The 26,475-nt window shown below is 41.7% G+C and overlaps 1 protein-coding gene across 1 annotated transcript in view; it reads right to left on the bottom strand.

The window, feature by feature from the left end:
* Cav1 (caveolin 1) overlaps positions 1-12,952 on the bottom strand; it is a 30,382-nt gene extending 17,430 nt beyond the window's left edge. The window contains exons 1-2 of the mRNA XM_034518836.2: positions 12,793-12,952; positions 11,176-11,340 (exon numbers count right to left, since the gene is read on the bottom strand). Coding sequence (XP_034374727.1) covers positions 11,176-11,340; positions 12,793-12,822 — 195 coding nt within the window. The 5' untranslated portion in view covers positions 12,823-12,952. The remainder of the gene's footprint in view (positions 1-11,175; positions 11,341-12,792) is intronic.
* Between the last annotated feature and the right edge of the window lie 13,523 nt (positions 12,953-26,475).

Here is a 26,475-nt window from a genome sequence, read left to right on the forward strand (position 1 = left end):
AAAGTCCTCTTAACTTGTCCACTCCAGTCTCTGACAGATCATCCGACGTGCTAAGATTGTGATTTTGGCTTGCATGTTTGGTACAAAGTCATCTATCCAGCACTCTCATCATACTTCAACACTATCTCTTGATGGTTCTTCTTCTTCCTTTATACTTTGATGTGACATAGTGAAGATATTTTACACACATCCTGTGGCTGATGATTCTTAGACATATTGTAGTAAATATATCAGCTATTTCAGGGGACAAGATTGGGTCGAATATCTGAGATAAAAGTTCACCTTTCAGTGCACGTGGCACAGAGACACCAATAATGAAGCAATAACAGCTGACCCCAGAGTTCTATGTTCTGTCTTTTCTGGGTGTGTTAGTTAGTTAGTTAGTTAGTTTACTTACTTAATTTTACCTTTTCTAAGAGAAGAGATCTGTGAACTGCAAGAGACCAGCTTTGGTGTAAGGGGAACCTTCTGGAATAGCGGATGGCTATTCCAATCCTTGAAGCAAGTAAAGCCTCAAGTTCTGCATGCCTATCATCTCAAAGTGATAAAATAAAAGTAGAGGAAGAAGTGGGGAGGCCAAATGGCAGCCAATGGCATCCTGGGAATGTGCCTGGGATATGCTGGAGCTTAGCCTTGATCTGTGGAGCCCCAGGAGGTCAACACAAGAAGGCCAAAGGAAGATGTAGTTATATTGTGTTCATCTAATACTGGAGTTAACAGAATTTTAAAATAACATTAAAAATACTTGTTAAAATGCACACAAGTATTACAAATACATACAGATATGTGTGCATATAAGCATGTATACAAATAGAAGCATTTTTCTTCTCTTAATAGACTCATCTGTTTTGGACATTTTTATTACTGTTTCAGATGTTTGTTTTCTTACAAGCTTTCAAACTGTAGTCAATGTAGATAAAAGGCGCAAAGGAAGCCAGGTGATACAATTCAACCGTGCTTTCATAAAAACAAAACAACCAAAAATGTAATTAGCAAAGGAAGTTGAGTCATTGGCCTTGGTTCAAGTTAAACCTCTACTTTCTGGTGGCTGACTCAGTGCTGGGCTCTGGGGTCCACCTGGAGGTTTGAGGCAACTGTAGAAGTACGGGCCTGTTCTGGAGAACTCAGGCATGAGATGAGAAGTGTGTGTGTGTGTGTGTGTGTGTGTGTGTGTGTGTGTGTGTGTGAGAGAGAGAGAGAGAGAGAGAGAGAGAGAGAGAGAGAGAGCAAGAGAGAGAGAGAGCAAGGAGAGAGAGCAAGAGAGAGAGGGGGAGAGAGGGAGAGAGAGAGGGAGAGGGAGAGGGAGAGGGAGAGGGAGAGGGAGAGGGAGAGGGAGAGGGAGAGGGAGAGGGAGAGGGAGAGGGAGAGGGAGAGGGAGAGGGAGAGGGAGAGGGAGAGGGAGAGGGAGAGGGAGAGGGAGAGGGAGAGGGAGAGGGAGAGGGAGAGGGAGAGGGAGAGGGAGAGGGAGAGGGAGAGGGAGAGGGAGAGGGAGAGGGAGAATGAAACAGAATTCTCAAAAAGAAAGAGAGGAGCCCACTTTTCTCTTAGTGACCAGTGAAAAGCTGTCTGGAAAGCTAGAAGATCTTCATCAGTGAGCACATAGCTACCAGCGTAAAGAGCAGACTTCTCGGATACTCGTGAGACACGGGCTTCTGTGGTGGCTGCTGCAGGATGCTTAGAGCTCTCTGATGGGGTTCTAGTGTTCTGGGGCTCCATGTTCTCTGGGTCTGGTGGGGAGCTGGGTTTCTTAAGTATTGCTTGAGCATGTTTGATGGGGATAACTCATTCTCATACGATTGAACTACAGAAATAGAAGGAGCTTATTCAAAAATAATCTGGGAGATCGGTTGTAACTGTTTTCAATAATGATGGCCTCCCTCATCCCCACTCCCGTCGCCACCCCCAAAATTCCTAAACAAATAAAAATCCTGGATTTTTGAGGAACTAACAGGAAAGGAGCATTGTATCCATTGAATTAACAAAGATAATCAGGGATGGTTCTAACAAATGTAGTTCCCTTGCCTTGATATATCCTGGAGTGCCCACTGCCAGCTATATGCTACTGCTAACAATCTTGGGAAGGCGAACAGTGAGGCCTGACTGACAGAACATTCTAGTCGTTCTAAAGGATTAGTGTTGCCTTGTAAAAATGCACTAGTTAAGTCAGTCTTTGTTTCTGGCATTTGTTTTTGAGAACAAATATGTAATGCCCAGGGAGGAAGTCTCAGAGAAACTCCCTGCAGAACTCAATGGACCTTTCTCCCACCAGCATCTAACTTAGGTTATTCTTAATAGCTTCCTGTTTCCACAATGTATGGCTCCCTGGCACGTATGTCTATACAGACTGAGTAGGCAAACTGAGAACATTCAGAAACGTTGTTTTGTACTTGTTGGGGCCTGCCTTGGTGTTCTCTCATGGTTACCCCACCCTTCATACCCAGCAGGAGCGGCCCGGTGCTCTTGGCAGCCTGGGTGATCCCTGCTCTTTAAACATTCTTCAGTCAAAGCCTTTGCTTCTGTTTCCACTCACTGAGATGCTCCAGGCGTTTGTGCTCACCTCTGGTTTTGCAACATAGTGCCCTTCACCTCACTGGGAACTTGTATGTCTGGGAATTTATATCGGTTTGTACATCCATTTTTTCTTCTTTCCTACCAACCTGGCAGGATCTAAAGTCAGGTGTGGCAATGATAGGCCTGCTACTCCCAATGTAGAAGACCACATCAAACTCCCTGTGTGCCCTGTGTGAGGCCACCGTCACATACTTCAGCTGTTTCACAACACTAGTGTTTGCCTGGAGGGTGACCCGATACAGAGGGGTATGGGTAACAAGTGGGTAACAGTGGTTAGGAGTCTACCCTCTTGAGTTCCACTGTTTGTGAGTGTGATGGTGGTGGCAACAACAGTGTGGATCCCACAGGACCACTGGAGCAAAAGGTCAAATGAGCATCATTGAATTGTGCTGTAAAAAAAGGTTAGAGGGAGCCTCCCATTCCCTACTCCCTCCTACTCAGGAATTTAGCACTAGGATGCTTGTAACTAGCCTTTGAAAGGGCATGTACCATCAGGAGACTTTGTGGACCCAAGGCCCTTTGTGGATCACTGACACCTATAAAGACACAAACATGGTGGCTGAGTGAAGATAGCCCTGTTGAACTGGCTGCTGGTTTTACACGTGGCTCTGGATACTTGGAACTGCTGCTGATACCAGGCATTTTTACCTCCCTGGCTGCTCTTGGTGGAAATCCTTTCTGTGCAAACATGCACTTGACTTTGGAGACCGCCAAGAACTCTCTGCTTTGTGACTGATTGTTGCCAGCCCTTTAGTTACACAATCTTCCTCAGAATTATCTATGTGCATGTCCCTACCCTACAGCCTTGCAGATGGGTGCTGTGACTCAAAATGGCAGCACTTTGCAAGTAGAAGTAAATGTGGGGGAAGTTGGGGTTGGGGTGTATGCAGCCTAGTCTAGCACAGAGCAGGAAACCAGCCAGGAACATTTAAAAATGTTTGTTTATTTGCTTTCAGTCACCTTGTTTTTCACGATTTGTTCTCAGTGTCTTACATGATTCACTGTAAATGGGAAAATTTACTTGTGTTTGATATCTGCACCCTAGATAATCCAGTATAATCTCTAGATGTAAATATCTAGGGTTGAATCTGTCAATCTCTAACTATATTATAATGTTGTTCCTGGGCTTAGAAAAGATTTGTATACTTAATGTAGCTTTAAACTTTTAACTTTTACATCACTGTGAGATGTACTCCACTGAAACTTAAGTCTCCTCAAAGTCAAAAATGCCTAGTTTTTAATTACCAAAGCAGGCAACAATGGTTAAGGGGAAACCTGCTTGTATCTTTAAGAACATGCACTTCCCTTTCCATGAAGTAATGACCAACGAGAGACATTTTTGTAAGGCTCAATAAGGAAAGCGAGATGTATTTTATATCTGAACCATCAACACATTTTCCATGAGAGACAGGAAATATGTATTCTCTGCAGGTGTAACTCTGTTCTACTGGCTAAATCCCTTGGTACTCACCCAGTACATGGATCATGCAGATTTCCTTTAAGACAGAATTCAAAAACATTCCCCCCCCCAAACAATGGTTCATGTGAAAGTATGCTGTTTTATGTTTCCTGGACTAACTGAAAAAATAGTTAAGTGATTTAAAACATTTTAATCTTTTGATTGAGTCACTGACAAAATATGTGATGGAGGAATGTCAGTTCATTTAACCCTGTGATTTGTGGAAAGAATCCAGTGGGTTAGCACAGGGAAGATTGAGTTTAGAAACTGCTCATCCAGATGATGGGGCAGTTTGTTGATTATGATGAGATGCAGGAAAGGGATGGCCCTAGAGAGTGGGGAGGAGGGAGGCCGGGCACACCTGGAATGTGAAAATATTGTACCAGCTGTTAGGTAAGGGAGTAGTAGGGTATCCCAAGCATTAAAATAAGTAACAGATGTTTGCTAATGCATTTAAATGCTTTCTTCCCAAATTGATGCACTCCTGGGTATGAAATGGCGGGTACTATTAATAGTTGCTCAAGGTTAATAAAAAAAAAATCCTGGTTGCTCAAGAATGATCAGTGTTGTCTGGGATAAGGCAACATGGAACTTACGGTTGCCCCACTCTGCTTACCCTGGGACTTTGGGATTCCAGTTGGCTCTAAATTCAAATGACCTCAAAAGATGGAAAGCCATTGAGCAAGGGTGAGTTGGGAGGACTGCATGTTATTTCAAAACTCGCTGACAAGCTTTAAGTTGTCCAGACCCTCAAATAATATGCTGTCAGGGAAAATGTCAAACAAACAAACAAACAAACAATCTCTACCACATGACTCATCTGTTCTCATGAGAGATTAAAGATTATGTATCTTTAAGCCAATGTGGGAAGAACTATTTCTAAACCTGACTTGAGGTTTAGAATCAGTCAAGTTGAGGAATGATCATGTGAGGCTCTAAAAGTGTCGATGCCCAGGCCTGCCATCTATATGTTCCAAATCAACAGATCCGGGTAGACCCACGCATCTAGATTTTTAAGGATTCCTATAGTGACTTTGATGCGCTTAACTAAATCTGTGAAAACTCTTGGGTCTGGAAAGAAACTCTCCATTTTTAAAAGGCTCTAGATTTCAAATGTTCCATAGATTAAAATCAAAAGGTAATAAGTGAAGAGAGGAGATTAAATATTAACTGCAATATTTTCTGCAATTCAATCACAGTTTTGCAGAATTCAAATAGGACATTGTTTAAAAGTATTTTTTAGTATGGTAGTCTTTCCACTACAGCAGGACATCTCTGAGTTCCTCTATATTAGGCCACTTTGTAAGAGAGGGAACTCTTTTACTACATTATTTTCAGACATGTATATTTTTCAAAAACAATATATCCTTGCAATGATATCTCATTGGCATCATAGAAGTTTTATATATGTGCATATATCACCAGTTGTATACAGTGCATATCGTATAACAAACAATTGCAGAGAATGCATATGTTTATATACATGCATATCCATACACATTCTCCAGAGCAGAAGGAAGGGTATCTGCATCTTGGCATAAACTATACTGTAGTCATTTATTCTCCCTACTGCAAATGTAGTGTCATAGAAGGATCCAGAGCCCCACAAGCCAGTGGACACAGGCCCCTCTCTTTAGTAATCAGCTCTGTCTGGGAATTCAATCATGGAGAACTGTTGTTTCAAAGTAGAGCAAGCTAGGAAGAGCTAGAGAGTACCTGCTATTGTATACACTTGAATGGACAGGATGCACAAGCGGGTGGCTCTGGAAATTTCTGGACTGTATAGATCCTGTTCCCTGCTGCAGCTGTTCATAACTCAAACTTGTAGGAAATGTAGTCAGCACTGCTGCTAGTGAAAAAATATCCCACATCATAGGCCCTTCATAATTCAAGGATATATACTACACTTATCCTAATTAGGAATATAGATTTTTATTCAGTTAAAGTAAAAGTTTAGATAAATAATTCCTCACTGTATTTTGACTTTAGTAGGAGATGGATATAAGAAAAAGGTAACTTTTAAAAAACATTTAAAATATATGTACTCTACATAATACATACAATATATGTAATATATTATACATTAATATATAAATATAGGATACTTATATAGAATACTTATATACATATAATTGTTGGCTGAACTTAAAATCATTTCATATGCTTAGGAATAACTAATGTCTCTCATTTTAATATCTTGCTTTGCTCAGCAATGTGTGAAAACTTGCAATCAAGAATGCGAGTTTTATAAACTGGACATCCTGAATTCTAGGTATGATTTCAGATGTGGCAGAATATTAATTACCATTTTAAGAAGCACCTTAAACAAACAAACAAGTAAAATGTCTATCAACTCCAGCAGAAAAGGTTGCCACCATAGTATTGGAAGCATGCTTTGATTATGTGTATATTAAAGTGGCTTAATTTTATAAGTGATCCTGATATGACATTAATCACAACTTTTTGTTCACATTTTAGGAGAGAAGATTGAAAACAAATATTTTTACCTTTGAACAAAGACCTTTTCCCAGATGTTCTGGTTTGTCTCAGTGCTAATCCCAAGATGGCTAAACCTGTTTCTTCCCCATGACAATAATCCATGACAAATCATGTAATCTTTTCTTTTCTTCTTTAGTGGTACATTTTAAAATATCTGTCTTGAGCACCTTTTGAAACTATAGAAAACATTTTAAACTTCATTAATTCTTAAGTTTTTTTTATTAATATCCAAAAGGGAGAACTAGAAACTAGCCTGATAACCATTATGGTCCCATAAATATGTTGTTTTGTGCTTTGATGATTCTATCCCTAGTGTATGTACCATTCATTTCATATCACATCTGGCCCATGAAGTAAGTACAGATGCTCCTCAAAATCCTGTGTGATTGCCTTTAATTAAGTCCATTATAAGTTGAAAATATTTCAAGTCAAAGATGCATTTAATAGACCTAACCTACTAAACACCATAGCTTAGCCACATGGTACACTGTAGTATTGGTGGTTGTTTCTTCTTGTGATTGTGTGGCCAACTGGGAGCTATGGCTCACTGCCACTGCCCAGTATCACAAGAGACCATTGTGCTACATATCATTGCTAGACTAAGAAAAGGTCAAGATTCAAATTTTTGAAGAATAGTTCCTATTGGATTTGTTTTATTTTTGTAGCATCGAAAATTGAACAATCAGGTTGAACCACTGTGAGTGGACGACTTGTATTTCAGCTCGTTCCTGCTTACCCAGCAAGGCGACATCACAGCTGTGTGTTCACCCCAGGCTTTCCCAAAACTCCAGCTTCTCTTATCAGTTTTATACTTCAACTAAGAAACAGCTTCCCACTGCTGGGTTGAGAGCCTACAATCTTAAATGGAGTGTGAGATTCAGAAGTCTGCTGCTTGGCTATAATCTCTCATTTCATTTTAATTGTCTTCCACTCTGCCACATGAAACCCTAGATTCCAATCAAAGTTAAAACTTGTCCAGCATAACTGCACCTAATACTAAGGAGTTGTGGTGGAAGAGGAGGCGGAAAGATGAGAAGAGTCAGAGGAACACATAGTTTGCTGTGACACTGTGTCTCCTAGAAATGTCGGAGCAGCAACACCCATGAAGCCTCACCATCATGGCTGGCTAAACAAGACCTTAGCAGGGATGTCATCAATAGATGTGCTAAGGGATGGGGGCATGCTCACAAGGCCTCAACCCTAGACAAAAAACAATAGGCAGCTAAGGATGCTGAGAGTGGGAGAAACCGTTTTCCCCAGGTAAAAGTACACCAGTTAGTCATCACTGAGAACATACACAGAGAAATAGCACTGTATAGACTGAGCAGGCTATGTCTTTATATTTAGAAATATATATGCACAAATATAAGTAAAAGCATTTAAAGAAAAAGCAGCTAGGAATCTGAGAAAAAGCTAAGGGTTACCATGGGAGGGGCTGGAAGGAGGAAAGGGAAGCAAGCGGGGAGGGGAATGCAATTATAATCTCAAAAATTAAAAAGTATAATCAGACTTTAAATTAAAATAAAAATGTGGAAGTGTCTAGAAGAACAAGGAAGACAATTGGGATGGGAGGCTGAGAAGATGAAGGATACAAAGGCATGGAAGGGAGTATGCTCAAAGTACAACATGTAACAGTCTGGCCTTTTTCCTTGCATCCTCCTGCCCTCCCCAACCAAGCTATTGCATGCAGACTGTGCTCGCCCACCCAGGTCAGACCGCTTACTCCTCTTGACCCTCTCCAATAAAGTATTTTTTATGAATCTTCTACCCACCTTCTGCTCTTTCTGTGACATCTTCTTGACAACATCAGTGACAATCACTTTTTAAACACATTTTTATTCTGCTGTATGCAGTACTACTTACTTTGACCTATCATAGCATGTATTTAGTCTATTTCTAAAATGATGATGTGATTTACGATGGCGCCTCATATTACTGCATGCCAGTATGGGGGGGGGAGGGAGGGGGAGAGAGAGAGGGTGGGAGAGAGGGAGAGAGAGAAAACACAAAACCACATGTGGGGGAAAGTAAATAAATTGTGCTAATAGCTAATAAAATAAACAATCGAACTACATGTGTCTTAGTAGTCAAGGCAAAACTAAAGGACCCATTGTGGCTGTGCGTTGTGTTCAAGATTAAGATTTTAATGTGTACATATCTTTCTTGTCTAACAGTAATGTTTTTATCTGCTGGACTTATTTTAAGAATTAAATGGTAAGAATCCAGCCTAACACATTGCAACAATGTAATAAGTGGAACAGTAATTAATAAGATCATGTGTTTTAATGCATTTTTCTTTTTACTTTCAAATTCTAATCACATCTAATAAGTAAATGAATGGACATTATTAATGTCAGGGGAAGAATGGTGAATCCAAGGTTTAACTACCTGGGTAAAAAAAGTTTTAGAAGACATTCAAATCACAATACTTTGGGATAAATGTATCTATGTAGATAAACCATTATGTGGTGTAGCAAGCCTCTACATGAAAGCAGTTATATATTGGCAATCAATTCTATATTTAAATTGATATTCTTGTTGCCAGGGGGCTAGATGTTCATGCTCTGTGTTGTTGAAGTGCAAGTGTAGAGCATGCAGGCTTTGGAACCCTTCCATGCCTCCATACTTGATGCATAAAACTGAAAGGATTCGGACAATGAACTATACTGTTCTTTATACTTTAAACCTAGGCCTCCTATCTCGTCTACATAGAGGGTTTGTTTAGTTGTGTTTTTCAACTGGACACGAAGGTATCAGTGAAGAGTGAGGGATACTCTAGCCAGACACTGTTCAGCAGAGATTTCTATGATTGAAATTTTCTAGCCAGTTCTGTGGGGGAGGGGAGGAGCCTAATGAGCAGGGGGTAGCCTGGGTCTGTCTTTGCAAAACAAGTGTTTTCAGAAGATATCCTCCTGGGCAGGACATCTGCCTAAATCCTGCCAATTTTTTTTCTCAAGGTTAGATTTTTCTTGTCTGTCTGTCTTTCTGGATTTGCTCCTAGCTCTGGGAGTAAGCAGGCAGGTATTGATGTAACTCTTCCATTTCCTCTGATGTGAGGATCCCCACACTCGCTCTTGGCCTGATATTTTGTAAACTGCTATTCCCTCCACGCCTGTTATGCCTTTTTTCCATCTGGGTTGAAGTCTCTTTTCCCAGTGGGGCCTTCTTTCTCCACTTAGTCATGCTATGTGTGGAGACCCACATCTACACTGCTGGCTGTTCTGACTCATCCCAGGAGGCTAGCTGGCTCCCGGGAATCCACATTGCAACAACAGGGAGGCTCCATGGAAGGGGAGCCAATCTGAAATCCTGAAGTCTGCTTTTATCCTTGGAGTCTCCCTCTTTGACCAACGCAGCACAAGAAGGGTGAAAAGCAAACTGCTCTTTCCCCTTTAAGGAAGGGTGGCTAATAAATGGATTTTTAGCAATCTTTAACTTCCAATTTATGAGGTGCCTTCATAATTCCACAATGTGGCCAAGAGAAAAATGGTCCAATTTTCCTTTCCCTCTACCAGCAAACCAAGAGAGTCAATTTTGACAGGTACACTTTCCCTGTGGTTGTAGATTAAACCGTTTCTCTTTCTGAAATATATTATTCATAAAGGTGAAAGAGTATTGGAGCTCCTCCCATCCATAGAGAGGAGGCTGTGGGTGGAAACTGCATCACCTCTTCAGTGGGGAATTAGGGGCTGGACAGGACAGCGTCTTCCCACTGGAACCCCTGAAGCTAGGATTTTCCTTGGCCCTCCAGGCCACTCAGAGGAAACCCTCTGCCAAGCACAGCTCAAGTCCAGGATTTCTCAACCCGCTCCGACTCAGACAATAAATTCCTTGAGCCAGAATTGTTGAAAGGGTCAAAGTTGAACAACAAAATGATAATGAAAGTCAGACCACTGTGTCAAGTCAACGATGGACAACAACTCAGGAAAGTAATGTATTATAAATCCCAGCAAGCACATCTTGAAAGTGTAAAATGAAACACCAAACCTGAGTTCTCTTAGCCCAGGGCAGGCTGACATTGGCTGTCACCACAGATGCACACATTTAACTAGAGGGATCCAGAAGTCAAGAGGTGGAAATGACTTTCAGTTTGGTAAATTGGCTTAACCATGCACATGTGCTACGTTTTTATAGTTAAAACAACACACACACACACACACACACACACACACACACACACACACACACAATGTACAAAATAAGTACAAATATTTGCATATGTTATCAGTTTTAAGCAATTTCATCTGTTTAATATTTTTAAACTAATCATTTAGATTATTTAGGGGAAGGATTACGTTCATTCTGCATTCTGATATTCATCAGTGGCACAGTCTCACACGATTATTTTACCAACACGTAAAGGATCTGTACCTGAACTTTTAACCCACCAATGGACCATAATCATCTTCCCTTCCCAAGTAAAGTGCATGCATGTGGTGGGGCACTTGTGGCTGAGGTTCTATGGGACTCCCCACAACAACTGGCTAAATTCCTGCTGAACTTGCCAGTAGGAGGAGGCAGACAGATGCGACATTTCTGACACCGGACCCGCAGGGGCTCACACACAGCCAAGCTCAAAAAACAGTGCGCATCTGTCAAAGCTTGGGAGAGTACACTGCGGGACTCAGACAGCAACCAGTGCTTACCTTGACCACGTCGTCGTTGAGATGTTTGGGGTCGCGGTTGACCAGGTCAATCTCCTTGGTGTGCGCGTCGTACACTTGCTTCTCAGTCACCTCGTCTGCCATGGCCTTGTTGTTGGGCTTGTAGATGTTACCCTGGTCCCGGATGGGAACAGTGTAGAGATGTCCCTGTGAGGGCAACCGGCCAAGCCAGGGGAGGGTGGCAACAGCGGTGGGAAGAAAAGTTCAGAAAGAAAAACAAGAGTCAAGAGTCAGCCTGGCTGGGGGGTGGGGGGGAGCTTGGAGCTCCAACTTTTGCTAGCTTCAACCTCGAAGGAAAGGCTTTGCACACAGAAAACTCCAGCGCTGCAAGCTTTTTAAGAGGACGGAGCAGAGGACACCACACCCCTCGGTACCAGGCAGGGAGCGCCTGCCTCCTGCGCCTGCCGCCAGGGGTCAGGGCGAAGCCCCAAGTACCCTCCTGCTCCCTGCGGCTCCCGACCCTAACTCCCCAGCTCAGGAACTGGGGGGTCGCGTTCCGCCTCCTCTGTATTCCTTCTTTCCGCCAGGCCATCCACGTCCCCACAACCTCACCTGTTACCCCGTCCCTCTCTTAACCGTTAACCCTGTCCTAGATCCCTTCAGCACTATCAGGATTCCTCTGGACCATACTGACAGTAATGGTCCCATCTTCTCTGCCCCTCTGTGCTTCTCCCTCGCACCTGCCGCAGCCCTTACCCTTTTAACTCCCCCCCCCCCCGTTTGCCCCATGGGTTTCCTTAGGCCGTGGGGGTGAATAAGTGGTTCGCAGTCTAACATACTTCTTTAAGCAGAGGCATGTGCTAAGACCCCTCACCCTCGTGTCCCAGAAGGAAATGTCACCTGAAGGACTGCCTGACCCACCCTTTACTTAGATCACGCCTAGGCTGTCTACTCCAAGCTGAACCATAGGTAGTCGTATTTGGGAACCGAGATCTCCAGGTTCAGTCCACCTGAGTGCCAAGAAGTAGTTGACAGTGGCGGTGGTACTTGTGAGGAAAGAGGCTCCCCAACCTCCGAACTCCCCACCCCTCATCCCCCACCCCGGGCCTTTAAGGGGCAGAAAGAATTATTGAAGTTCTCGAGAACTTCGGTAAGTGCAATACACGCATGCCGCCGCCCAAGCGAACTACTTTAGGCTCCTGGGTGGAGGTACTGTCCTTAGGATTGTGGCAGATGAATCTCCTTCCCCTGAACACTCAACACACACACACACACACACACACACACACACACACACACACACACACACACACCACTAGCCTCCCAGTAGGTAGGAGCTGGTCTGCAGGGGGGTCTCGCGAACAGTATCATCTGGAAAACTTTTCTAAGTCTGGCAGACTCGCAAAAGAGTACCCGGAGGTGGGGTGGAGTGGGGTCCTTCTTTTCCCCGTTGGCTCCATTGATCCCCTCTCCAAAAGGAAGCTCTAAGACATTCCTAGCTTTTCACCTCCCCACCCAGCCCATTCCTCCGCGGTGCCAGCTCTCTGAGGGCCGGGAAGGTAGAGAAAGGGCTGGGGCTAGGAAAGCAGTCTGAGCATGTGGAGTGGGAGATAGCAAAAGCAGGCACTTTGGAGCGGGCGCGCCCTCACCCAAGCCTACCTCGGAGTCTACGTATTTGCCCCCAGACATGCTGGCGCGTGGCTGGCTGCAGGCTCTGAGGAGGTTTCCCTGGGCTGTGATTTAAGAGAACTGAGGAAGGAAGATCTTGTATTGTATAGAGGGGGAAAGGCGCTGGCGGGGGGCGGTGGCTGGGAGGGAGCCTCTTGGCTGTCCGCCAGGGGTTTGTTCTGCTCTCAGTTGGCTGGGACGTGCTCTGCGCCGGGTCTAGGCACATCCCCAAGGTTCTGGCAGCAGAGGGCGGGGAGTGCCCGCGGGGAGCTGAGAGCCTGTGAGAAAGCCTTCATCAGAGCTAGGCTGTTTGGGCAGATATTTTAGACCGGCGGCAACGTTTTTCCCAGCTATAAACCAACAGAGAGGCATCCAGGGGAAAGCGCGTGTTTTCCCAGTGCATCATCTCAGCAGGGGTGGAGGGAGCATAAGAGTCCACAGAGATGCCCAGTTTGGGCATCCGGCTTTGCAGAAAGAATTCTGTCCTGTCCTAAGCTGCTTCTCTTCCAGGCTTCGCCCAGATTCCATTACCTCCCAGGACTGATCTGTCTCCTTGTTTCACAGAGAAAGATAGAGAAGCGAGATGGCTGGGAACCCGAGGGAACATTTTATACATAAACACAATGAAGGAATCTGTGTGGGCGCCTCTCTCTGCAATACAGAAAATGAAATTCCTACCAACAGGTCATACAGCAATCATAGGCACTTTGAATACTTTCAACTGCAGAAAATTTTACTTAGAGGTTCAAGCTTGTTACCAGAGAGGATTTTTTTTTTTCTTGGCTTGAGATCAAATCCAGGGCTTTGTGTATTCTACCTGGAGACAAACACTCTACCACTGAACTACATCCACAGCCATAGAGGATCCTGGCCCAGGAATATGTGCTCGGCTGTGAGAGATTTTTTTTTCCCCACAAAGTAGATTTCTTTCTTTCTTTCTTTCTTTCTTTCTTTCTTTCTTTCTTTCTTTCTTTCTTTCTTTCTATCTTTCTTCAACTAAAATATCAGTTTCAAAAGCTGTCCAACCTCCTTTTGTTTGGTTTTTTTTTTTTTTTGGTAAGGAAAAATAAGGTAAACTATAGTTGCTTTTTACTAAAGAAAAGAGTAACTAACTAGAGACAGCAACTAAGCAATTCACTGCCACCACCCATACCCGCTCAACGCTCAACCCCCACCCCTACTCTCCTTCCCTCCCCCACCCCACCCCTCACCCTCCACCTTCAAGGATGAAAGGGATGTTTTACCCAAGTATTCCATAACTGGAAGGAACAGAAAGTACATTTTTAAAATGGCTACCGAGAAGCAGGAACATGGATCAGGAGGATGATGAAGAGGAAACCCGGAGCCTGAAAACAAATAAAATGGAACCCTGAAAGAAGTGATCATCTGGTTGGAAAGAAGACATGAAAAGACCTGGGTCCCCGCTGACAGGAAAAAGAGACAATCTATCCTTTGAATAAATTAGTTGATGGATTACAAATTTATATATTTTATCATAAATTATATTATTTATGAATAATTTATTTTTATAGCATGTGATAGCCATAATACTAATGGGGTACAGTGCACTATTTCAACACTTGCATATGTCATAGTGATCAAATGAGGGTGGTTAGCAGTACACTGTTAAAAATAAAAGGATGGATTTTAACTAGGAATGGTAGGGGGGAGTCAGTGTGGTAAACCTTACGTTACTTATGCTGGCTGTTCACCATGAGATTAACGATCTTCCAAACGGCTCCTTTCCTTAGTTTTATTTCTACTAAGTTATTTTTCCAAAGTCTTTGGTCAACTTGTGTGTCAATGTACGTGGTAAGCCAGAAAAGGCCTTCTGGTTCCATGTATCCAGACCTATCTGCCTCTGAAGATCTCTTAGGATATTGTTTGTTTGTCTACTATATACATTGTCTTTCAGGGATATTTGCTTCGAGGCAATTAGGGTTCTGGTCTAGGGAAAAATGTAGAAACTGGTTTCCACCTACTGTTTTAAGCCATTGCTGAGAAATTCTGATTGTGAAGAAGTCAACAGGTATTGAGAAAGCTTGCCCTGCATTCCAGGCAGAAAGAAGTTCTGAAAAGGTCCTTCAGGGGATGACTAAAACAGTCCTCAGGCCACCTCCAGGGGAAAGCCCATACATAGTCAAGTCAAATCAACAGTGGCTCTGGAATCATAAAGACCAGGGAGTGTTCTCTATGCCAAGATGCATCTGTAATGAATGGAAGAACCATATGCTGTTTGGGTGACCCACCTCAACAAGACACAGGCGCCACAGAGAAGCAGTTCTTATCCTCTTGTGACACCTGCCTCAGAGAAATGACTCTGGCCCTATGAGACATAAAGAGGCAGGTGCGAGATTTAAGTGAATAGGTGATGCAAACAATTCTTTCCTTTGATATTCGCATGCATAACTTCAGGCTTGCACTAAAGTTAATGACTTTCTCTAAATCATTTGCTGGAAATGAGTAGATTGCAGTTTATGTATCGGCTTTGTTCTCATGTCAGACACAATGTTAAAGGCATGCCTGGGGACTCGGGGTTACTAAAGATGCTCAACTAAATAAAGAAGCACACTAAAACTCCTCCTCAGGACATTTTGTCGGATAATAAACCCTTTCTAAGTTGACAAACAACTGCACCTGTTAAGTTCCAGGACACAGGATCTGCTCATGGCTAAATAACAGTTAGCTGCTTTTTGTGTGCCTTTCTTGCAAGCTCATCTTCTTGTGCTTTCTCTTTCCCATTCTCATGATGCAGAATCTTTTTCCTCTTCTTTTCTAGCTTTATCTAACTTCTACTCTGTGGCTCGAAGCGTAAGGGTTGCCTACATACAGTAAGTGACATTAATGGTTTTAAGAAGTAAAATCCTGGGCTGGAGCAATGGATCAGAGGTGAGGAGGGTTGTGAGGGCTTGCTGTTCTTGAAGACGATCCGAGTTGGGTTCCCAAATGGTAGGCTACACTGTCCATAACCCTAGTTGTAGGGGATTGTCTGCCCTCTTCTGGATCCTACAGGAACTGACACTTACATGGTGCTTATAAATATATGCAGGCAAACACTCCTACAAGTAAAAGAAAATACATTCGTCTTTAAAGAAAAAAAGAAAAGAAAAAAAGAAGAGAAAAAAAACCCCAGATCTTTCCAGTATTTCCCCACATCCAGATGCCTAGGTTATCTACATGTGTCTTTGTGAATCAGCTTAGAAAAGAGATTTGGGAATGGGTTGTAAATGGCTGTGCATGTGTGTGTGTGTTTGTGTGTGTGTGTGTGTGTGTGTGTGTGTGTGTGTGTGTATGGCAAATGCACTTACCACTCATTCCAGACTTGAGCTATGACACTGTGGCTTTCCTCCAAGCACTGTGGACCCTCTGGGAAAGGGGTACATGCCAGGGGATTTACTTATTACATGTAGGTTCATAAACATGTCAACATTTTAACAATTGCTGTGCCTAGCAGAATAGTCATTAGTTTTCCAACACTACCACCTCATATACTTTCTTCTACTTACTCTGTCTACCAGATTCCATGGAGGCCTTCTTCCTGTATTTCATGGCTTTCATTTGGAAAGTAACAGTATTCTTGTTGCATCCCTGATTCCTTTCTTCCCTGTCTGGAAGGGTAGCTGGAAATTCTTTGGCTGAATCTTCATCATCATCATCATCATCACCACCATCATGATGAAATGTCAAACTTCCTATGTATTTGAGAAGGCTGACATTGAAGTTATGATCTTTTGCCTTTACCTATTAAATACTGGAATTTATAAGCATGTCATGCCCAGATTTTCATTCAGTATTTTAATAATTTTTTTCTTATATAATTTATTTATTAAATATACAAGCAAACCATTTCTTTGTTTTTCTGATCAAGATGCCTGGAGAGTGTTTCTATTTTTTTTGTTATTCCTTTTTTTAAATTTATTTTTTATTGGATATTATTTATTTACATTTCAGATGCCATCCCTTTTCCCCATTTCCCCTCCCTAGAAAACTCCTATCCCATACCCCCTTCTAGTTTTTGCTTTTATACAATTTTTTTTAATGTCAACCATAGGCTTTATAAGTTTGGTAATGCTCAATATCAATCAAAAGAGTAACCTAATACCCAACCTAGATATATCAACTATCTTTGACTGGCAGAGACATGTGAACATCCGCCTCCATGTCTGGCCCCCTTTTCTCTTTCTCTCTCATCACCTAGCTCCTCCTTTCCTTCTTCTCCTCCTCTCCTTACTCCTCCCCTCTGTACTCTGGAGAGTGTTTCTAATTAGCTTTACATCTCTTATTTTTTAAAAATGGAAGACGCAGTTGATGCATATTTACCAGAAGTGCTGTGAACATTCCATAAGATGACACAGTTAAAAGATTGGTGCAGCTTCCTAAATTATGATGGATGCGACTAACCCTCAGGGACAGAGTTTAGCCCACCAATTCAATAATGAGATGGGCAGATTTTACTCCACAAAATGTCCTAGTCAGTATTCCATTACTGTGAAGAGACGTCATGACCATGGCAACTCTTCCAAAAGAAAGCATGTAATTGGGACTTGCTTATAGTTTCAAAAGTTCAATCTATTATCTTGTAATAGGAAGCACAGAGATATGCAGGCTGACATGATGCTGGAGAAGTAGTTAAAAGTTCTACATCCAGATCTGAAGGCAGCAGGAAGAGAGGCTAGAGCATTTGAAACCCTGAAGCCCACACCCAGTGACAGACTTCCTCCAACAAGACCCCCATCTCCTAATCCCTTTCAAGTAGGACCACCCCCTAATAACCGAGCATTCAAATCTATGGGCATATGGGGCCATTCTTATGTAAACTACTGCATAATATGTTTACTGTAAAATAATTCAACCATCCAAAGTCAATACATAATATGAACAGCCCTTTCAAGCTTGATGGTAAAATCATTTTGTCTTATTTCTCATTTGCCTTAGAATTTAAGTAAAAATCATTATAGACACGGTTAAAGTCATCTGTGAGCCATAATAGTCCTTTTCTATAACTGAACTTAATTTCCCTAACAAACTTCAATTCCTTTAGGTAGCAGAGATTCCACTGAGGACAATTTCTACTTTCCTCCATTCCTCAGTAGCTTGTGAATTACTGAGGAATTCAATTTTGAGGCATCTTTGTGGAGGAGTCTCTTGGGATGCTTTGAAGCCCAATGACTGTTGAAATCATCTCTCTGTTCTCAGGCAGTGGATGCCCCTATGTCATTCTTCATGATCCTTCCATGCACCTTAGGAGACACTCAGATTTACATCTTGACTGTCCTTCAAAGTCCTCAGAGTTGGGACTTTGTTGGGAGGTGGCAGAGATATTATGAGGTGAGATTATTAGGTCACTGTAGGCAAACTCAGAAAGAGTAGTGTCAGACTCCATCTCATTCTTCATCTTCTTTTATAACCCCTACCAAAGGAAACAGTTTTGTTCTGCTCAATGCTCCCACTATGTGCTTCTTTAAAACTGACCCCAAAGTCATAGGGACATCTGACCATGAACTACAGTCAAACTGTGAGTCAGAACAATTTTTTCTTACAAGATGACTAGCTCAAATACGTATTCCAGTGATGGGGAACTGACTAGCATAGGACCAGTAATGCTTTCTTATTATTTGTGTACGTCCCAAGGGCTCTGTGGAAATATGATAAACTGAACAGACAGGAGTGATACAGGAGTACCCATCCATCCCAAGTGAGGTAAGTCACTCTCTAGCCTTGTCACGACTCATTGAAAACATGCTGGGGTTGCTACCAACATGAGCTCTACCCAGGCACCAAAAGCATTATCTTTGCTCTCTGAATCGTGTACATTATCTGCTTAAGAACACTTTGTTCTCTGACTTCTTTCCTCTTGAGCAGGCAGCCTATTCCTGTGTCACCTTGTAATACTTCTATGGTTTGAATCTCTCAGGAACAAGGCTGTGGGGATGAAGAGCATCTACACTGTTTTTTGCCTTTTGTTGTTGTTATTTTTTTTTAAATATATATCATAGTCCTGCTTTGGGAAGGGGAGGGGGCCTCCAGGGGCATCAGTAAACTCTGGAAAGTTCTAAGCAACATCTCTGAGCTCTACCTAGTTTGTCTGAACTATAACAAACCAGCCAACTCAAATTGCAAACATGTGATCTTAGCATTTCTGTTAACACTTCTATTTCATGCACAGCTTCACATTAAAGCCTTTGTCCTCTATTAGCTCAAAATGGTAATGGAACAATATGTGTTGGGAGCCGACTTTTAGCAGAAAGCAGCTATCAGCTTTGCAGCCATCTTGAGCCATATACCCTGACGTGAGACTTGTTTTTCAACAGCCTACAACAGCTGAAGCACACTCTAATACCCAACATATTTTGTTTTGCTGTTTACTGCCCCCAGCTGCAAGGCGCACGTGGTAGCCACGCCTGCAAGGCATGCAGTTCACATGCTATCCATGTGCTATCCATGCCATACATGCCTGTAAGGTGCACGTGGTATCCACGCCTGTAAGGCTTACGTTGTATCAACACCTGCAAGGCACGTGGTATCCACGTGCCTATAAGGCACGTCGTGGTAAAAGCCTATAAATACCCCAGATTTCCCTTCAATAAACAAGACTTGAGACTTGATCAGAACCTCTGTCTTGTCTCCATTTTTCGAGTCTCTTCCCCTTTATCCCCCCCTCTCTCTCTCTCTCTCTCTCTCTCTCTCTCTCTCTCTCTCTCGATAGACCCTGACTCGCAGACTGGAGCGGCAGCTTGGGCTGGGAAACAGTGGCTGCCAAGCGTGGAGTGGAGAGGGCTGCAACAAATATGATCTCCAATTAGCTTTTACTATGTCAGTTCACACTTCTATCAGTAAACCTTTTACTATGCAATTCTAAATCAACCTAATTGTTATTTATTGTGAGTGAAATCCCACCCCCCCCCCAAAACATTTAGGAACCAAATGCTGGGTTGAAATTATATTTATTTTAGCAAGGAGTGGTGGTACATGCCTTTAATCCGAGCACTCAGGAAGCAGAGGCAGGATCTCTTCTTTTTCGACCAGCATGATCTAGAGAGAGAGAGAGAGACAGAGAGAGAGAGAGATAGAAAGAGAGAGAGAGAGAGGGTTACACAGAGAAACTGTTTTAAAAAATTGAAACCAAACTAAACCAACCAACCATACAAATCAACCATCAAACAAATGCACAAACAAAAAACCAGAATTCACTTTTGTGTCAGTCTTAGGGTTTCCATTGCTGAGAAGAGACACCATGACCAAGGCAACAATTATAAGGGACGATATCTAATTGGGGTTGGCTTACAGGTTCAGAAGTTTAGTCCATTATCATTAGGGCAGGAAGAAGCATGGCAGCATCCAGGCAGAGACAGTGCTGGATAAACAGCCAAGAGTTCTACACCTTGATCCAAATGCAGTCAGGGGAAGGACTGGCATCTTCAGGCAGCTAGGAGGAAGCTTTGAAAGCTTACCCACACAGTGACACACTTTCTCCAACAAGGCCACACCTACTGCAGCAAGGCCACACCCCCTAATAGTGCCACTTCCTGGGACAAGCATATTCACAGTATAAGCATGGGCACGTTGTGATTGTTAAGTTCCAGTCCACTGCGGCTTTATGGACTCTGTCTAAATGGTACACAATGCTAACTGAAAGTGAAAGTTGAAAGGAACCAACATGATTTTATTATTATATATTTGATATATATTTAAATACTAAACTTTAGGGTATAGCAATCAATTGTTTCTACAGCATGCCTGTATAAATCAACTACTATATAATCTAGTAGTTTTAAAGACTAAGGAGACAAGGAGAGAAGCCTTAGCAAGTTTTGGTGGGACACTACGGTGGTAGTTTGTATATGCTTGTCCCAGGGAGTGGCTTTATTAGGAGGCATAGCCTTGTGTAGTGGGTGTGGCCTTGTGTAGTAGGTGTGGCCAGGCATTGACCTGGTCTGACCCCAGGACAAGGGAGGAGAAACTGACCATCACCAAAGAGGAAGCCATGCTAAGGCTGTGAATAAAGGGAACCAGGGGAGCCTCAGAGATTGGCTTTTTTTTTTTTTTTTTTTTTTTTTTGCTGATTTTCTAAATTTTCATCTAAGCTTTGATATATATTCTATTGCTGTCCTTTGTCTCATTCTCAGAAAGCATTATGTAGCATATCAACAATACTCAAGGGCAGAGAGATATGGTATGCTTGAAACTCCTGTAAAATTCTCAATTCAACTAATTGTCTTATTATGATGACATAGAATAAATCAAATTAGCTGCCCTGAAAATGAGTTGATCTATTTTCTTTATGGTGCTAACTGGATCATAACTGTACTTCCATTATTTTTAAAAAATCTTAATCTAAACTTACAGCCAACAATAACATGATCTAAGGATTATATATTCTGAAAACATGAAGTTGAAAATAAATGTTTGCTTTATTCTTTCATCTTAGTAGGTTTATATCAATAATGAAAACACAAATGCAATTCTATTGAATATAAACTTGAAACTACTGTAAATAAGTCTCAGGTGTAGAAGTTTTCAGAAAATATGAAGTTAAGTGTTGAAGAAAATTACTCCATTAATCTAGGTGAGGGTATATTGAGTAGTGGAATAATGGCTGCATTTCCTCCTGCTCAGGCTGAGTAAATTGGGACTTTCTTTTGGACATGTGACTGTCTCATAAATGCTATCCAGAACTGACTACAAATGGTGCTATGATATAGGATGTAATGCAACCTAGAGTACTTTGATATAATAAAGTAAAACCACTATATGCTATTTTGAAGAACATCTGCATACTTTTTTATATTATATTGCAAAACTACACATTATCATTTTTAATAATAGTAGATCAAGACAGATATTTTGATTCTGATGTAGTGATAAGTAGCAAAAATTTAGTTTGCACGTCACAAAACCGTAAAGTGGAGATATGAAACTGACATGTTTCTTGAGTAAATATCTGGGAGGAGTCATCCACAACAGCCCTTGGCTTAGAGATCATGACTTTAAGCCAATGCTTTATTTAACAAAGGAAACTCTTCTTCCTTTGATGCTTTTCCTGATAAATAAACTGTTTACCAGAAATTGCTTTTACTTGGGCAAATGGGTCTGCACACTACTTCCTTCGAGGCTATGATACTTACTGATAAATATATAATGCTTTAAAACGTGTGGGCTGTGTGTGTGTGTAGTTTTACATTACCCATTAAATGATATGGTCTTCATATAACACTTTATTTTTCCACAGTCATATAAAGTTTATTATTTTCCTTTCCAAAGAAAGTATAACACTGCAATCTCGCTTTGATGTGGCTGCTGACTGGATTTAATTCCTTATTGCTAGTTTTGAGAACGCAAATGTGCTTTAATGTAGGTAGAAAAGACTCTAATATTTAAATCATCTGCTGTCCCTTTTCAGAGGACCAAACACATGGACAACACCACTGTTTCCTCTGTTTGCAGCTCTGTCATTGGTCTCTCCATCTGTGCCTTATTAAAAGTGTTTAGATCACCCAGAGCCACACCACTCTGAGGGTGGTCTAGAGAGTCGGTGTCATAGAAGTGAGTTATCCCTAGAAATGCAGAATCCTAGGTCCTATCACAGTCACAACGCGTCAGAATTGCATTTTATCAAAATCCCCAGGCAATCCATAGTCTTCGTGTCTTTAAGAAGTACTGTTTTAGAAGAAACTAAAAAAAAAAAAATACTTTAAACCTTAAGGCATTTTAAGAAGCAGAAGGCATGCCAGTAAATACTACTAACTCATATAGAAAGTGTGGACAAAATAAACAAACAACAGAAAACACAAACAACAAACAAACAGTTACAATAAAGAAAGAGCCTTGGAACTATAGCCTGGGTGACTAAGAGGGAATCTCAGTTCAGCAAGAGGAAGTGATGTATTACTAAAGAAATGTTTGTAAGCAAATAGCAGGAAGCATCATTGAAGGGGAACCCTGCAGTTATGTTGGCTAAGTTGCTTGTAGGGAAATGACAATTTTTTTTTTTTCCTTTAGAAACGGAAGTCTCTTTGGAACGTGAAATTAGAAATTATCCACTAGGCAGAGAGCAGGATTGACAACATTAAGTATACCCTTAAGTACACCAATGAAAATGGTGCCAATGGATGGTGAGTTGAGGCACAGGACCTAGTGATCTTACCAGAGGATACCCCATTTAGGACACTTCATTTGTAAACTTTAGGCAAAGGGATTTTGTTTTCTGATATTGAACATTTTCTTGTGGAAGTTTTGAATAAACTCTTGGTTTGGCTCATCATGCAGCAGAGAGCATTGTCCCTGTCATACCTGCCTCTGGTAGAAGGTGCTGACCATCACCAAAGTTCTCCCAGACAAGTTGTTTCATAATCTTTTTGTCTCTGTTCTTATTTGAACATCTTTATGGTTGTAGCATTCAGTGTGAGTGGTTGTGCAAGCATTACACATATGTCTCTTGTGTTCTTTCTAATAAAGATAACTTTATTTAGACTTTCAGGATCAAAAAGTTGTTATAAGAACCACACTTTCCAAAACAATTTGCATGCTGTGAGTAACCTCTGGAACAAATTGTTCCAAAAGGTTGTTATGGCTTTCAAAGGATCTTGTTATTAAAAGTTTGGCCGATTTGATTCAGTTGATGGCTCACTTGTTTCTTCTAGATGATTCAAACCATTTTCTAATTATTATTGTTATTATTATTATTACTATTATTATGCTTTGATCATGGCCCTAGCTCCTGAATCATATGAAATTCTGCATGGTCTGGTCTGGTGCACATCATGTTATATTTATTCTCTATACACATTCACCCTCGTGCAAATACACACACACACACACACACACACACACACACACACACACACAGAAAAGAAAAGAATATAAAAAATCATACCGAGTTACACATATACATACTACTGCAAAAAAATATTCTCAGTGTTGCAAAAGAAATATCTAACAAAGAAAATGACCCGAGAAGACAATGTCTTTGTCAAAAGTGCACCACAACCAAAACTGAGCTAGCAGTTCTCATGGTCAAGATGGCCTCTGTTTTTTTATCCTTAATTCAAGGGACAATCTTGGCTGTTCATCCCTGTTGGCTAAAGTTCAACCTCACTTTCCTGATTGGATAATTTGGAAAGTGGCCTGGAGGCAAGGGGGAAGGGGTTGGGTGTTAAGGGTCATTAAGTTCCTGTAATGCAGTAGGGCCTTTGAGAGGAGATGAAAAGATTTGCACAGGGAACTAGACAACTGGCTTAATGGGTTTGTTTCCCAGCACCTACACGGTAACTTAACAGTTGTTCATAACTCTAGCTTGGGGGATCTAGCACATTCTTCCAGCTTTCCTGGGTACCAAGTATACCTACAGTGCTTACACATACATGTAGGCAAAAAAGATTCATGTACATAAAAGGTAGAGATAAATAAAAAATAAAAATATGATTTTTGAAAGATTTGCATACATGTTTTATAAGATAGGGGAGATTGAAAGATTTAAATAAAAAGTCTGTACAGGATTTATGGAATATTGGTCTTTGGAGGGCTAGCCACTTTTGCTAGCAAAATTAAATTTCTCACAGTACCAATCAATACTGATAACAAGATTATAATATACAGCCTGGCACCGTAGTACACATCTTTAATACCAACACTTGGGAAGCAGAGAAAGGCAGGAGAGGCAGGCAGATGTCTGAGAGTTCAAAGCCAGCCTGTTCTACATAGTGCATTCCAGGACATCCAGACCTACAAATTAAGATCCAGTCTAAAAAAAATAATAATTCATAATATACTACTATTGTAATTATGCATGATGTACATAGGTTGAACACCTATAAGACACTATAAAACTAAACTGTTAATGTTATCATATCCTTTCATGAAGCTTCACTCTTGAACAATTATCATAAAATCATCAGTGATATGAAAACAAACAAATATATATTTTCCTTGGAAATTCAAAGACAGAATGTCAGACAAAGATGTGGAACAACCAAAGACTAGACACACTGAGATGGAATTTTTCAACAAATAAAGACATCAAATATGTTCTGCTTAGAGAACTGATTAGCCAAAACAACAACAACAAAAAATGATGCCATTGTTAATGTGTGTCAATGTGCCTGTTTAGAGAAACCACTGTGCTTGAGACATATTGTAGAGAAACTTGTGAAGAATTTGAACTTCTATCTGTGAATAATGGCATTTGGAAGATAATTTTCTGACATTGGACAGAATTTAAGAGCTAGGAGTAAGATTATAAAAGGAAAGAAAGGCTGTACCTACAGAAGTAGAAGATTGAGCTGTATCAGGAGACATGGCTAGGGGCAGCTTTCAGGTTGGGAGAGGACCTTCCTCTGGGGTCAGGAGACTGACTCCATGGATGGGAGAATGCACAAATGTGCTTCTGTGAGATTATATGATAGAAAGGACAGGAGAAGCTATGCATAGAATTCTAGAAAAGGTAGACATCGCCTTGGAGAATAAGTATAAACTTTGATGTCAGAATGTCTTGATTCAAATCATACTTTAAAGTGTGAACATCATTTTCATCAATAACAAAAAATGGGAAAAATAGAATCCATGTCATATGGTACAGATGAAATTCCCAGCTCCTGAGCATTAAGCAATGTAAACATTCCTGTAGTTGATTATACTGGGAGCTCTCAGTCATATACACATGAAGGATTACAATAAGCGCACTAATCTTTGTCACTTGCCTCCCTGGAAAACACCCTAGTTCTGCCCTGAAACATCCCAAACAACTCCTTGTTCTGCTGTCCCAGTTAACTGAGACAGCAGTTGCCTGGAACTGATCTACCATTCAGCTGTAGCAGGGCCTGATTACTGCCCTTCCCTCCCCTTTTGTGACTGGATGGTGCTCAGTGACAAGTGCCTGGGAGGCAGGGAAAGAAAAGAATGTTCCACAGATGACCTGTTGCTCTCATCTCTTCCCGATTCATTTATATCAGCAAGCAATATTTGCCCTTGGCGACATGCTGTTTCCCACTGAGTCACGTCTCTTCCTTCCTCTCATCCTCCTCCACCTTTACCTCTTCTCATAATGGCAAAATGACTTCTCCAGCTGTGCAGCCACGCTGGGTAACATAACACGCACAAGTGCAGGCAGATAGGTGTCCCTGTCCTATTTTAGGGTAATTGTTGGAGTGGTGTCCTCTGATTTCTCTGACTGCTCTGTGGCATCCTTTCTCTGTCACAGACACTGTAGCTGGGGTCAACAGTGGATCAGGGCAAGGTGAAAGAGACAGAAGTGGTCACAGCTATACTTCGATTTTCATCTTCAGTTTTGCTCACTGGACAGCCTTTAGGGTGTATGGTTCCCGCAGAGCCCCTAGGCTCCACCCCCAGGCCCCCTTTCAATCAATAAGACAAAAGCAATTCTTTGTGGAGAAAAGGAAGTCTCTTTTGTGGACTGAAGTCTCTCCACTCCTATTCAGTTTCCACTGAACCCTGCTTAGGAATATGAAGCAGAGGTCTCCAAAGCAAGCTGGGGAGGGTTAAGGTCAGTGCCATTATAGCTGTCTGTCTTTGCATCTCTAACCTGGCTTTCTTCTTGGCCTGTGTATTTGGTCCATGCGGTACTCAGGGCTCTTCCTGGGCACGTCCTTTCTGCAGTGTTCAATATCCCCTTTAGACCACCCATTCATACTGAAGTTTAAAATATAAGGCTGCTAATCA

The sequence above is a fragment of the Arvicanthis niloticus genome, chromosome 15 (assembly GCF_011762505.2).
Source record: "Arvicanthis niloticus isolate mArvNil1 chromosome 15, mArvNil1.pat.X, whole genome shotgun sequence".
NCBI lineage: Eukaryota > Metazoa > Chordata > Mammalia > Rodentia > Muridae > Arvicanthis > Arvicanthis niloticus.